General features: G+C 37.1%; 1 protein-coding gene across 1 annotated transcript in view; it reads left to right on the top strand.

The window, feature by feature from the left end:
- The first annotated feature begins 5,186 nt into the window (after window positions 1-5,186).
- grin2ab (glutamate receptor, ionotropic, N-methyl D-aspartate 2A, b) overlaps window positions 5,187-13,573 on the top strand; it is a 24,646-nt gene continuing 16,259 nt past the window's right edge. Inside the window, exon 1 of the mRNA XM_016534631.1 lies at window positions 5,187-5,778. Coding sequence (XP_016390117.1) covers window positions 5,240-5,778 — 539 coding nt within the window. The 5' untranslated portion in view covers window positions 5,187-5,239. The remainder of the gene's footprint in view (window positions 5,779-13,573) is intronic.

The following is a 13,573-nucleotide window of genomic DNA, read 5'->3' as shown; positions in this document are numbered from 1 at the left end:
TGAGCTTTGTAAAAATCGACGTGTTTCAGAAAGGCGGGGCATAGAGGAGAAACAATAATGTACAGTATGTGGAAAATAATGTGTTTTTTGAACCTTAAACTGCATAAACACGTTTCATTACACTAAATACACAAAATAATGTTCTTTTTTAGCAATGTCATATGACCCCTTTAAAGCTAAATGCAGCTACTTTGGACAATCTAAAATATAAAACATATTCTGGGTTGTTTAAAACTTTTTTAGTTTACTACATAATTTCATTCATGTTCTTTCATAGCTTGGATGTCTTCTTTATTAATGTACAATGTTAAAAATAATAAAAAATAAAGAAAAACCACTAAAGAAGAAGGTGCATCCAAACTTTTGACTGGTTGTGTATATGTAATGCCGGGTTCACACTGCACGATTTTCAAAGTCGTTGGATCACCGTTGATTTCACACTGCACGACTATCTGGGGTAGCATTGACTGGGACTGCATGACTTTACAATAGGAAGAATCACTGACAACGCTGTCTGGTGAAACTACGATTCACAACCAAATGCACGTGATAAGGAAATAACGCAAGATCATACTGATATTGTGGTCCAGAACTCCTCGCCGAACTTCCCGCTGCCCTGTATCTTGCTCTCTCAATGGCTGTAGATCATCGCCAATGTTTTTTCAGTCAGAACTCATTTCACACAGCAATCGATTTTGAATCGCTCACAGGTCCAGATATTTAGCATGCCAAATATTTCACAGGCTTTGGCGACTCTGAGATTATGTCTTTGATAATTCACACTGTGTGATTGTCACTTGCGTGAACGAGCACAGATTTGCCTCCGATTTCGGGCATTTGTCTGCGATTTCACAAAACCTGTTGGCGAGTGTAAATCAGGGCTAAAATCGTGCAGTGTGAACTCGTCATAAGCCCCACCCCATCTGAACTTTAGACAAAATGACAATGCAACTAATTCAGATACTTAGGTAAGTGTACATGATTCGAAATCATTGTTCTCAGTGGGTTTCTTGAAGTGGTAGAGGTGAAAAGGAAATATTTGTTGGCAAGCGTCCGGGTCGGTGGCTGTAGCATAAGTGGCAAGGTCAAGGATTGTCGGTCAGCACCATGTACAAGAAATCATGTTCAGGTCAGTCTGGTTTTCTATTACTATCACAGATGTTATCAACAGAACAGTACACTTGATTGCAAAAGCTTCAAGTACCTCTGTGTACCTGGAATTTGCAAGGGTCAGTTTCTGACTGATGGATCCCTTGTGCTCTAATATATCTTTATGAAGGTAAGTTGAAGCCCGGGGCTCACAGGAACTGGCTGGATGTTGCTGGCTGTCAGCGTACAAAAGCTGATCCTTACCGAGTGTCCTTTCTTGATCTGATCTAAGAGGTCAATGGTGGAACAACACCCAGTGGCGATGGCAGAGACAGGTCATCTAGCAGAATGCCTGAGGTACCACTTTCATGCCAAGGAGGAAGTACTGTCCAAATCGCTCCTATCCTTCATGACTGAGCTCTTCAGTGATCATCAGAGCAGGGGATGCTAAAGGGTTGAACATGCTCAACCAAAAAAGGCAAGTTCTGTTGTTGGCTCTAACTTGGAGATAATTGGCTGAGTACTGTCTAAATTAATAAACATCATGGACTATGTCTTTTATTCTCTCCAAAATCATGCCAGCTGAAATGAGTTGGTCATTCCTGACTACAGCTGTAATAGCTATGTTCTATTGTAAAATATTTTAGAATATGATGTAATGGCAAAACTGAATTTTCAGCAGCCAGAAACAAGTGGAAACATGGCCTGTTTTTTCAAGGATTCTTTTGTGAATAGAAACATAAAGGACAACATTTATTTGAAGTAGAAGTCTTTTGTAACATGTCTTTAAATGTCATTATTAAATGTTTTTAATTGACCGTTATTCAGCAAATATGCATTTAATTAATCAGAAGTATTAATTTATTTTCAAACAAACAAACACAAACAAACAACAACAACAAAATACTAAACCCAAACTTTTGTAGAATGGTAGTGTAAGTGCCTCAAAATGGAGTATGGCATTTGTATACATTAATATTAAAATTCTGGCAACTATTGATAAGTCTATGAATATTTTAATGCCGATACATCATATTTACGTTCCATAATATTTTTTTCTGAAAAATAAAATCAATCATTCACTGCAAGTGAATTTGAGCATCACAACATTTATAATGTAAAGAATGAAAATGGAGATTTTGAGATTTGCTCATTTTACATTTAACAGGGTTATTAAATTATAATTTCTTTCAAAGATTTCCTTTGCCTTTGTCATCATAAAACACACATTCTAAATGTAAAAAATAATGAACATGTACAATCTCCCGCTTTGATGAAGTGAGAACAGCAGGCATTTTCCACCAAAAAATGGGATTGCTTTGGGACATATAGAATACATTCAGAAAGATTTATTCCAAATGTCTTCAGTGCCAGAGTAGCACATTACTCTCTAATGTGTTTAAGCGTCTGTATTTTAAAAAATTATAATATGACCGTAGGATAGCAAACTCCCAAGCGTTGTATTCTGAATCATAATGCTAACAACCATCATAAACACATCAAATAATCTTTGATAAACTGTATTTTGGAAATACAAATATGAATGAGCATTTTAACTTTTTTTTTTTTTTTAGGGCTAATCAGTATGTGTGAATGGTAAGCATCAGTAAGTATGTGTGGATAATCAGGATAATCTCTGGAGTCTGTCCATATCATTTGAGATTATTTCAAAAGATCCATGCAGATGTTAAATTATTGTGATTTTTTTCCTTCTATTTTTAAATTTGCATGACATTCCAAAGCTGGAATACAAAAAGTGAAACAAAAAGCATAAAAAATAAAAACTAGACAGTGTTGCAATGATTATACTGTATATCTTCGTACTGGCAATCAAAAAAATTATTTCATTAAGCAACATTCATATGCAGCATTATCAAGAAAATGGCAGCCCCAAGGTCAGGATGTGTGGACAAATGGGTGAGAAGATTGAAGAAGTGCTTTAATGGAAGGATATTTCCACGCTCCGACCCTCATACCCTCTCTGATTAAAGCAATTTCCCGGCACACACATCTTTTGTGTGTTTGTTTGTGTGTGCATCTACCTGCAAACCTCCAGCTCTGCAGCTAAATCCTAACCCTCTTCACATGCTTATCAACCTCCTGCCAAACTGGAAAACCTCTCAGCACCTCAAGTACCAAAAAAAAAATTTGTGTGAGTCTGTATGATTAATTTTCGAAACCTGGTCTGAGAGCGGTTATTTTTGATTAGATGCACTGTATGTGTGCGCACATGTGGCTATATACGTACAGTACATGCACCTTGGCTTATATCCGTTGACACCTGAGATTTGTGTGGGCCTTCGTGTGTATATGTGAGCGCGCCCGAGCTGTGTGCATACCTCTAATCCAGTTTCATCCTAGAGCCTCTTAAATGCTGAAGTGCTGCATTCACAGTGCAAAAGGGACCATCCAAAACATTGAGTGCAGCCACTACATTTGCATTGATTTATTAACTCCTCAGTGTATCTGGGACACCGTTTTAATGTCTCCTGAATTGTTTGTGTGATATATTTTTAGAATGTGACATAACTGGTTTATGTGAAGTTTGGTGCTCGCTCAGTTTTGGATCAGTGGAGATGTATTGCTTTGTGACTCAGTTACGAGCTGAAGATTAAATTTTCTCAGTAGGTTCAGTTACAGTGAAGTACAGTTTGAGGAGCATACATTTACCTCATGTAAATTCAATTGCCTTTGGCCTCTTTATTTTATTCTGCTCAAAGTATGGTGCTAATCCTCGGCGAATACCTCCTCCTTACCTGTTTATTTGCGTATCACTGTTTGCTTAAGCTCAGTATTTTAAATCTGTCACAGCACCGTGGTGGACAGATCAGCGCCTGTGTGTTTGCACAGCGTGTGAACCATGATATTCATAAGCTCCATTGTCGCTCGTTTATGTGTTTTGTGTATTCTGAGATATCAAGCTGTCACCACACAAGGATGCAGTCATTATTCTTAACTCAGTCAGTGACTCCAGTGTGACAGTGTGCAGCAATTTCTGTTATTCTCCCTTCTCCTGGATTCAACGGCTCACTGTTTGCTCCTGATGCCTGCCCTTCTCTCTCTTGCTCGTTCCTGTTCCCTCTATAGACCTTTTCACACTTTCACATTCGCAAAGCTGAAGGCTTCAGTAGTAGGGTAAAGGAACTTCTGCTTTATCAGTGGCAGTGAGAAACAGCCTTTCCACCGTTTTCAAATATTTCTCAGGGGTGACGAAACAAAATGATTTCATGTTCTACGGCTGGATAAAAGCAGTTATTTTATGGTTTAAAGCAGGAGTACCTAATGTAACACACTTAAAAATATATGAATATCATTGCATTAGACACAAAATATCAAAGTACACTAACATCTCTTATGTTCACCAAGGCTGGATTTCAGATAAATTTCAGATAAAGGCATATTTCTAGCCCCAACCAAATGAGCTTGAATGCATAATGACCAAATGTATACAAGATAGACTGCAGATGTGATTTTGGATTTGGATGCAGTGTACATAATAGCAAAGATGGAAACATTGCTGTGTCTGCAACTACATTACGTTTGAAGTACAAAGGAAAATAATGTGCTGCAACAGCATCAGTGAAATGTAAGAAGTAGCATTAGTTTTTAAAACGTCTCTTTGGACTTGAGTTGGCTGCATGAAATCCTCTGAGAGTCACCTGAATAGTGTACAACTCATCGTTTTTCTTCATGGACCGTAACAATCTGTCTGAGAATCACCTCGCTATTTATTTCTTCAGATACTGTTGTACATTTAAAATGGAAGCTAACACTAGCAGAAAGGTACCATGTCAAGCTAAGGAAACAGTTTAAAATGTTGAGATTTTATTGTTCCAGTTCAGCTAAGATAGTTTAGTTGATTTATCCGAACTGACGACTGTCCATTGGCAAGAATGCAGGTGGAAGTACAATTACCCAACTATCAGAGTTGGATGTGACAACACATGGTTTGTATTTCCCCGCATTTCTTTATCTAACTTTCATTTTCTGTCTTCACTCCTACTCATGTTTCCCTTTCTCCTTTTCTCTTCCACCACCTGTTCTTTCTGGCTCTCCCTCCCTCTTGCTCTCTCTCTATCTCTTTTTTTTATAGGATGCCAATTCTTCATTTTTCCAGTTTGGGGCCTCCCTCCAGCAGGAGGCGCTGTTGATGCTTTCTATAATGGAGGAGTACGACTGGCACGTCTTCTCGGTGGTCACCACCAAGTTCCCAGGTTTCCAGGAGTTCATAGCCACTGTCCGCGTCACGGTGGACCACAGCTTCATTCGTTGGGACCTTCAGAGCGTAGTGACGCTGGACGGCGTCGGCGAACCTGAGGACCGAGCCCACGTGCAGCTTAAACGCATCCAGTCGCCTGTCATCCTCCTCTACTGCTCCAAAGACGAAGCGGCGTTGGTTATGGAGGAAGCCCGTTCGCTAGGGCTCACCGGGGCTGGCTTTGTGTGGATTGTTCCTGGTCTGACGACAGGAAATCTCGAACAAACCCCGGAAGCCTTTCCGATGGGGATGATATCTGTGGCATATGACGAATGGGATTATCCCCTGGAGACGCGTGTGCAGGACGCTGTGGGAATTATCAGTTCTGCAGCTGCTGCCATGTTCAGAGAGGAAGGTCAGATACCTGACGGAACGGCTAGCTGCTACGGCCAATCAGAGAAGCCGGAGGTGCCGGCAAGTGCTCTGCGCAGGTAAGCACGGATTGCTTATGGTTGCATGCTTGAAAATCTGTTTGAAATGTAATGAAATGGATGAACATACACAAATACAGAGCTAACCCAAGGCAAATCCTTTCATATTTACTATGCAATGGTAGTTATACTTTGAGAAAGAGAGATTACATCAACCTTAACCTGATAAAGCACAATCTTTTTCAAATTCTGTAATCTCAACATACTTATGTAGATGCTTCATGCTGTGTCTTTTGGCTCGCCTTTCTGTACTACAGCTTGGCCACCTACTTCTTTGGGCAAGCAGTTCCTTTTACAAGCCTCAAACTCACTGGCTAACAGTACTCTTTCTTGTTACTCAATCCAGCAAAGTGGCTAACATGGGTTTCCAGAGTGCATTATTCCGCTCTGCAATAGGTGCACTTAGAAAGGAGAATAGTACTTAAGGAATGAGTAGTACTTTTGACATGTGTCAAAATGATCTTCACTACATGAGTGGACTAAAAAAAGCTGTTTTATTGTATGTAAGTGACCCTTTCATTGTAGCCGTCATGTTGAGATAACTTTGAATGAGTTGTAAAGAAAAATTTCCAGAGAACAATTTTTCAACTTGTGCACCGGTCAGTTTGTTATCTGGATGCTTTTTAGAGCTTTTGGGGCCAGAAGAGAAGCTAAAGCCATCATATTGGTTATTTTGGAAGACAAATCAAGACAGACAACACACCAAGGGGTCAAGGTTTGGCTGGTTAGCATGGTCCAGTTAGCCCCTGGTTGACTTGTAAACAATTGTGTCCGGAACTGTGTGGCTGCGAGCAAAGATGGCAGCATTCAAATTGCATACTTCCAAGAAGACTGCGCAACTGGCATTGAAACGAATGCTAACGGACAGCTTTCTCCAGGCATTACAGACCTCCACGCACTACAATACACAAACTCGGCACCCTTCGCAAGGCACAAATTCATGCACATGCTAACCCATAGTAAGTCCAGTCTTGACAAGATGTCAGCAAACAATGTGGAGGAAGGTCTTGCGATTTGCAAAGAATGGGGAAAAAGAGCCAAACAATGTGGACGAGACAGTGGTTGAGCAGACGTGGGCAGTAGCTAGCTGCCACTTTTATGTTTTTTATGTTGTTTTTGGTTTCCCACTGCTTCGCCCTCCTTTTGCGCTTTTCCCCCTGGAAATCTCATTGGCGGGTTGACGTTGCTGCTTGGAGACGCATAAATGCAAATATTTGACAGTTCGGCTAGATTTCAAACAAGTATTTCAGCCTATTATGGAGGGGGGTCTTATGTTCATAAAGGTTGAGAACCACTGCCCTAATCTAGATATTGTAAAACTGTGTAACTTATATTACATAATTATAAAATGATTCAATATTTACTTAATTCATCCTGTGGGTCCTTGAAATGTCTGAAATGAAGTTTTTCAAGTCCTAAATATCTTAAATGGTATAACAAAAGTCTTAATTATAATTTTAAGAGGTCACCGCATAAACACATTGCATTACACCAAATACACAACATAATGTTCTTTTTAACAACGTCATATGACCCCTTTAAATTTGGGGTATTAAAAAACAGAAATTGTGATGCATATGAAACTTCAAAAGACTTTGACTTAATTGGATGTGAATGCTACATGTACAAACGCAGCACTGCGGATGCTGATTCTACAGGCTTGTGGTTCCACAGCAGTTCAAAATCAATGAATACTATACATTTATGCCATTTGATTGCTTAAGATCTACTTTTGATAAACTGTGACTGAGAGTGCATATTTTATTTTCGTCATCTTTTTGAATGAGCGGCTGGCAGTAGTAAATCATAGACATTTTAAAACAAAAGTCCTAGTTTATTTCAGGCTTGTTTGAAATTAAAAGGAAAGAAAAGACCAATAACCATTTTTAATACATTTGGTAGATATAGATTTTACTAGTGTCAGCACAATAATCTGTTTATTACCTTACATTATTAACTTTATCAGCAAACTTCAATATCGGTTGACCTCTAATTCATACAGTATGTATTGATATATTGATACATAAACAAATTTTAGTACATCAGTATATACTGAATATGTTTTGAGTATTTTAAACTTGCAGTAACTTGCTGAATGTGTTTAATTAAGTAAAAGAAAATTAAATTTATTTATTTTGAAATTGTGTTGATTTGTTCTATTTGGACAACCTGTATTGATTTTATTTGTGCAAAGGTCTTGAATTTAATTTTAAAAACCCTGCAGATACCCTTTATTTACTGTTGCTTAAATTATTTTTCTTGGCTTTTAGGTCTCAGCTTACTAAGCAGTGACAAACAAGGAGTTTTTTTTCAGGCAACACATTTTCTTGCTCCATTTGAGAAGTGCTGGATATTTAAAGAAGCACAAAGATTGCTATTTTGGATCCCATTTAATTCCTCCTGCCCAATTCCTTTTATATCTCAATGATTGGATTGGTTTTCAGTTCCGTTCTGAGCTGCAAGGGCAACCTTGTGATGTCTACATCGGCCAGGAAGACGTCCGTATCGCACAGGGTAGTCGGAAACAAAATCTACTGTTAGTTTAGATGGCATAGGCACTTGCTGTGGCTGTTTTTTTCAGAATGCACAGTTATCAGGAGTTACCATGGGTTACCATCAGTAGCTGTTTGCAGTGTTGGTATCCGTCTGCTCCGAGTAGGTGTTCCTTTTGATCTCTCCCTCGTTGCTAAGGCTGTCTGTATCTGGGACACTGCAGACTCTTCAATGTGGGAACATTTTGTATGATGCCACCATCCACAGAGCAGATTTAACCTTCGAAATGCCTCCAAGAAAGATGGATAGATGTGTTGTGATACTTGTAATAGCAAAGTACACAAATATAGTATAGTGTGAGCAGCAGAATTTATGTAACACAGAATGATCATAAAAGAGAATTATGGTGTTGTAATCAGAAATATTGGTGTGATGTTCTGTAAGATGTCAGTGAAATTTGGAGAGTATAAAACAGTTGACTGTATGTCTTAATGCCGTCATACGTATAGACAAACCAAAAATACTGCATCTGAGTAGCAGGTGTAGTTCTGGCTTTTGTCCTTCTGTCTGCCCAGAGGCTAAACCTTGTTTCTGACAAATGTACTGTACGTGTTGTCTTAATTAAGACTGTTACTCCCCTCCCGCACACACGCATATGTATACATACAGCTGTCCTTGAACGATTATGCCAGCAATTAGTCCCTATATAACAGACCATCATATATTGTTAAAAGAAATATGCTGATATAGTATATTTAAGCAATATAACATAAGCAAGTAAGTGTTGTTGTTCTGAATATCTGAGCATATGTTATAAAAGTTTGTTTCAGTTTGATTGGTGAAGCAGTGTTTCAACTTTTCTCTGTTTGTATTACTCACACGCTTATCTGTGTTTGCGCTTTCCAGACAGACTGTCTATGCATTAGTAGTAACAGTAAAAAGTGATTTTTTTCCCCCCCAAAAAACATTGATTCATTCTGGAATGAAACAAATGACTGTCTTTACGAGTGAATCATTGAATCATTCATTCAAGCGATTTATTTCAAAACACTGATTCATCTAGCAGTGAAGCAAGTGGCAGTTTTTATATGTGAATTATTGAATCTTTCACTGAATCAATTTTTTTTTTTTTAAATGAATAACTCTCACTAGTAAATCATAAATGAAGCACCTCTACTGTGTTGATTGGAATAGGGTTGTCATGATATCAACATTTCAACATTGGAAGGGAAAAAAATTAACTAATTTATTAATGCATTTTATACTGCATGTACAAAATGATTAGTGAATGAGACCTAATGAGTTTGTATGATGGTGACTCTTAAGGTAACTTGTTCCATATATGAGAAGCCTTAACATCATAATGATCTGGAAAATATCATGTGAAGACACATAAGATATACAGTGAAAATTATTTCTCTCTTCTTGTACATAACATATTTCATATGACAATAAAATTAAAAAATGAAGTCATTGTCAGTAATAATGAAGTTCTATTTTAACTTATTTTAATAGTAATTTACAATAATTAAAAAACATTCTCCAGTTATTTTTATATATTTAGTTAATTTTCTAATAAACGTATATGTAACATTAAGTGCAATTTTTTTGTTCATATTAATATTGTTGTTATTGGACATATTTTCCAAATCTAATATCGGTCGACCTCTTCCCATTATTATTACATGATCTGAAGATCCCCATTTTTGTGAGGGTTATGAATTTTTGAACGTGATGAATTGGATTTAACTATAGCAATTTATAAAAAAAAAAAATTTTTTTAAGTAATATCTGACAAGGGTTGCAAGGTCCATATAAGTATACAGACAGAAGTTGTTACATCACAACTCTTTTTGTTGTTGCCATTTGTTCTTTTTTATAATCAGATATGGGCTCATATGCATATTTTTTGTGTAGTTTTGCACATCATTAATCAAAACGGCAGTCCCTGTTATTTTCTGCATCCCTAGTTGTTAAGGTTAACTTTAGTTAGTTGGAGAATTCTGTAAGTTCTGCCTGTGTTTGTGTTTATCTGACTGTTGTTGTGAGCCCAACACAGACCTGCTGTATCTGCTCAAGCGCAAACCCAACAGCTCCTTTCAATAAGCACCTCCTGCAACATTATCACCTTTACACAGAAGACGCTGCCACGAGGCTGACAAGCGCTTGAGTGATTTCACAGCCTAAGGCAAAAGTGTCTGCCTTTTGTTTTGCCAGAGTTGTGGCAACTCCTTTACTCCAAATTATTCACAGTCTGACACATTAACTGTTAATGGCATCGATTATCATCTGCTCATCTAGAGCGCTGCTGTTTGGTTTCGTGTTTCCCCCTCACTCAGTTTAATGCGGTCACATGTACTGTATTTCTCACTGTACAGATTTAAAGTCGACTTCATCTGGGGGTATTTTCAACGCTTGATATACTTTTTAAACATTAAACACCTTAGCGGTGCGAGCCCTGTATTACGGGAACATGAATCTGTTTTCCATCAGACATTTTCCTCTGCGCTTACTGTCCTTTGATTCTGGCCTTGTTTACTTGCCTCGCTTGTAGGCAAGGCAGCATCTCTGAAAATCGATTCTGAAGCATTATGTTGTAGCTTTCCCTCGTTGTTGACCTCCTATTTATTGTCTCTCAGCACACAAAACAACATAATAACTGCTGGGCCAGTTCTTATTGGTTGCATTGGATATGTCAGCCAGGGTATTATTACTGACAAACCTGTGTTTACTTACATAGTGTGTCTTAGCGAAATGTCATTTAAAGGTCTCTGATATTCAGTTAATAAGTCTGCATTTGTTGTGTTTATGATCTGACAAATTCTTAGTTTTACTTTATAGTCATTTAATAGAAAACTTTACTTTAATAATGCAAGAAATTTCTTAACTCTTATGTACATGCATTCCATCTTGTGTCTATTGATGTTCAACATTTCGGCATTTATTAATAGACTGGATATGCTGGGGTGTTCTGAAAGAGGTTTAACACATGTGGTTGCTAGAGTATTCATAGTGGCATATAGGTGGTTTATATTCCTAGTATGTGATTGGCCTGTCATGATTATTACATAAAAACATGATTACGATTATTTCGATAATCACAAACGTTGTGGGCTTTAAATGTAAAAGGACGAACATGCATTGTGAACATAGAGTGCTCAAGTATTATTTAACAATTAATATAAGCGAATTAATATAGCAAACTCTATTTCTTTTTTATGTTATCATGCAAAGTCAATGAAACGCCATGAAACATAAGAGATAAAACTACTTATGGGGATGAGAGAATGAAGAATATGAAAAGACTATGAAAAAACTATGTATGAAGAAATATGAAAAAATTTCATGAAAAGACGATTATGAAATGTATACAGAAATGTAAAGGTCTTCTTTCATGTGAAATGAAGGCTCATGGGTTAATCGGCCTTAAAATTATTTGTGAATGAAATTAGGACAGAAATTATTACTATTGCATAATAAAAATAAATATTACTATAATTTTCAGGTTGGCTGGTCCCCCACCCCCCCACCAAAAAGAAAAGAAAAAACAGACTATAGAATATATATAGAATATATTTGTTATTTGTGTTATATGTATATTGTATTATGGATTTTATTTTATATTTTATTTTATTGTATTTTATATTTTATTTTATTCTTAGGTGCAATATTTGTATTACAAAGCCTTATTTATTATTCAAGGGTTCCAATTTCTATGTAAATATGAAATGACTTACATTTCCTCTGAACAAAAGGATCTATTGCAATAATTTGTCCCGATGAGCCAGAATTTCACTATCGTGACAGCGCTGTTAGTGATCATACGCTTTAGCACAGCACTAATAAAGACCTGACCAGAGAAAGATTAATAGCATTCGTGGCACCATGTGGAATTATCATCACCTAATACGCATTTAACTACATCTAATCTCCGACTAACATTTCACTGTTAATTGAGATCATGCATAAAGAGGCTCTGTGTACAGAAAGCCATTTGAAATTACATTTTATAAACCGCAAACTCTCACTGACATAATTAGTTGTAAGCTTTCGATAATTTCCAGAAGACTATGGAAAATAAAGGTCACCCTGCGCAGTGTCTAGTATATTATTTCTCAATCGGTGAGATTAGATGCACACAATTATGTGTTTGTTTAAGAGAAAAGTCTGTGATGGCTATGACAAAAATGGAAATCTCTAATATATGAATAAGACACACTTACAAACAAACACACAACAGAAGCTGTGTTTGAGTAGCAGGTGTAGCTCTGACCCTGTTCTTTTCATTTCTGCTTGAAGCTAAACCCCATTTCCCAGTTATGTTCCTGTTTCTTAATTAAATTCCGAAGAGAGTTTGTGTGTGTTTGTGCCATCTGAGTAGTGCACAGCTGAGCTAATCTTCATTGTGCATTACACAGAGAAGGCAGAGATACAGTATTGAGCTTCTGTTATTCAGAGGAGTCTGTGTGATTGAACGCGGACTGGCAAAAGTATTCAGGCCCTTTAAGGATTAGTTCACCCAAAAATGTAAATTCTGGCTTTATTTACTCACCCTCATGTCGAGCCAAACCCATGTGACCGTCTTCTGTGTGATTCAGATGGAGACATTTTAAACAACGGGACTGGTCGCTCATTTCCATGCCATTACAGTGAATGGGGACTGAAGCTTTCAAGCTTCAAAGGACACGAGTAGCACTGTAGAAGTATGATAGTAGTAGTCAAAACAACTTGTGTACTCTATTCCGAGTCTTCTGAAGCCATATGATAGTGTTGTGTATAATAGTAATCTTCCCCTCCTGTGAACTGTTGAGTCAGACTGTTTTTGTGAACTGGATCAACATTTAATTGAAAAGATGCTGATTGTTTTTCCAGGAGATTTAGGGCAGATGTCGATATTTTAATTTTCTTTTGTTTTCCACGGAAGAAAGAACATTATATGGTTATGGAACAACATGAGGGTGAGTAAACAACAGACTTTTTCTTTTTGAGAGAATGAATGCTTTAACCAAACCGTCTTTTTACTTCATTACAAATCATTGTTTAGGTTCCTGTGACATTTGTACTTTTAAGCACCGAAATAGTAATTTAATGAGTTCATGGTTACATTGTATCGAAAAATAAATAAATTGGAATATGATGTGTGTATTTAATGGCTATAGGTTACAGAAGCTCACAACTGACAACCATACAATGTTTGTGAGTTTAGAGTAAATTTATTATAATTGAATGGTGATTTAGTGAATTATAAAAAATAAAAAAAAAGATGACAGTGTTATTTTAGTGTTATTTATATACTGTTATA

This window comes from Sinocyclocheilus rhinocerous, unplaced genomic scaffold, assembly GCF_001515625.1.
Source record: "Sinocyclocheilus rhinocerous isolate Xijiao unplaced genomic scaffold, SAMN03320098_v1.1 scaffold1386, whole genome shotgun sequence".
Classification (NCBI taxonomy): Eukaryota; Metazoa; Chordata; class Actinopteri; order Cypriniformes; family Cyprinidae; genus Sinocyclocheilus; species Sinocyclocheilus rhinocerous.
The sequence above is the reverse complement of the archived record's forward strand: the minus strand, read 5'-3'. Positions and strand labels throughout refer to the sequence as shown.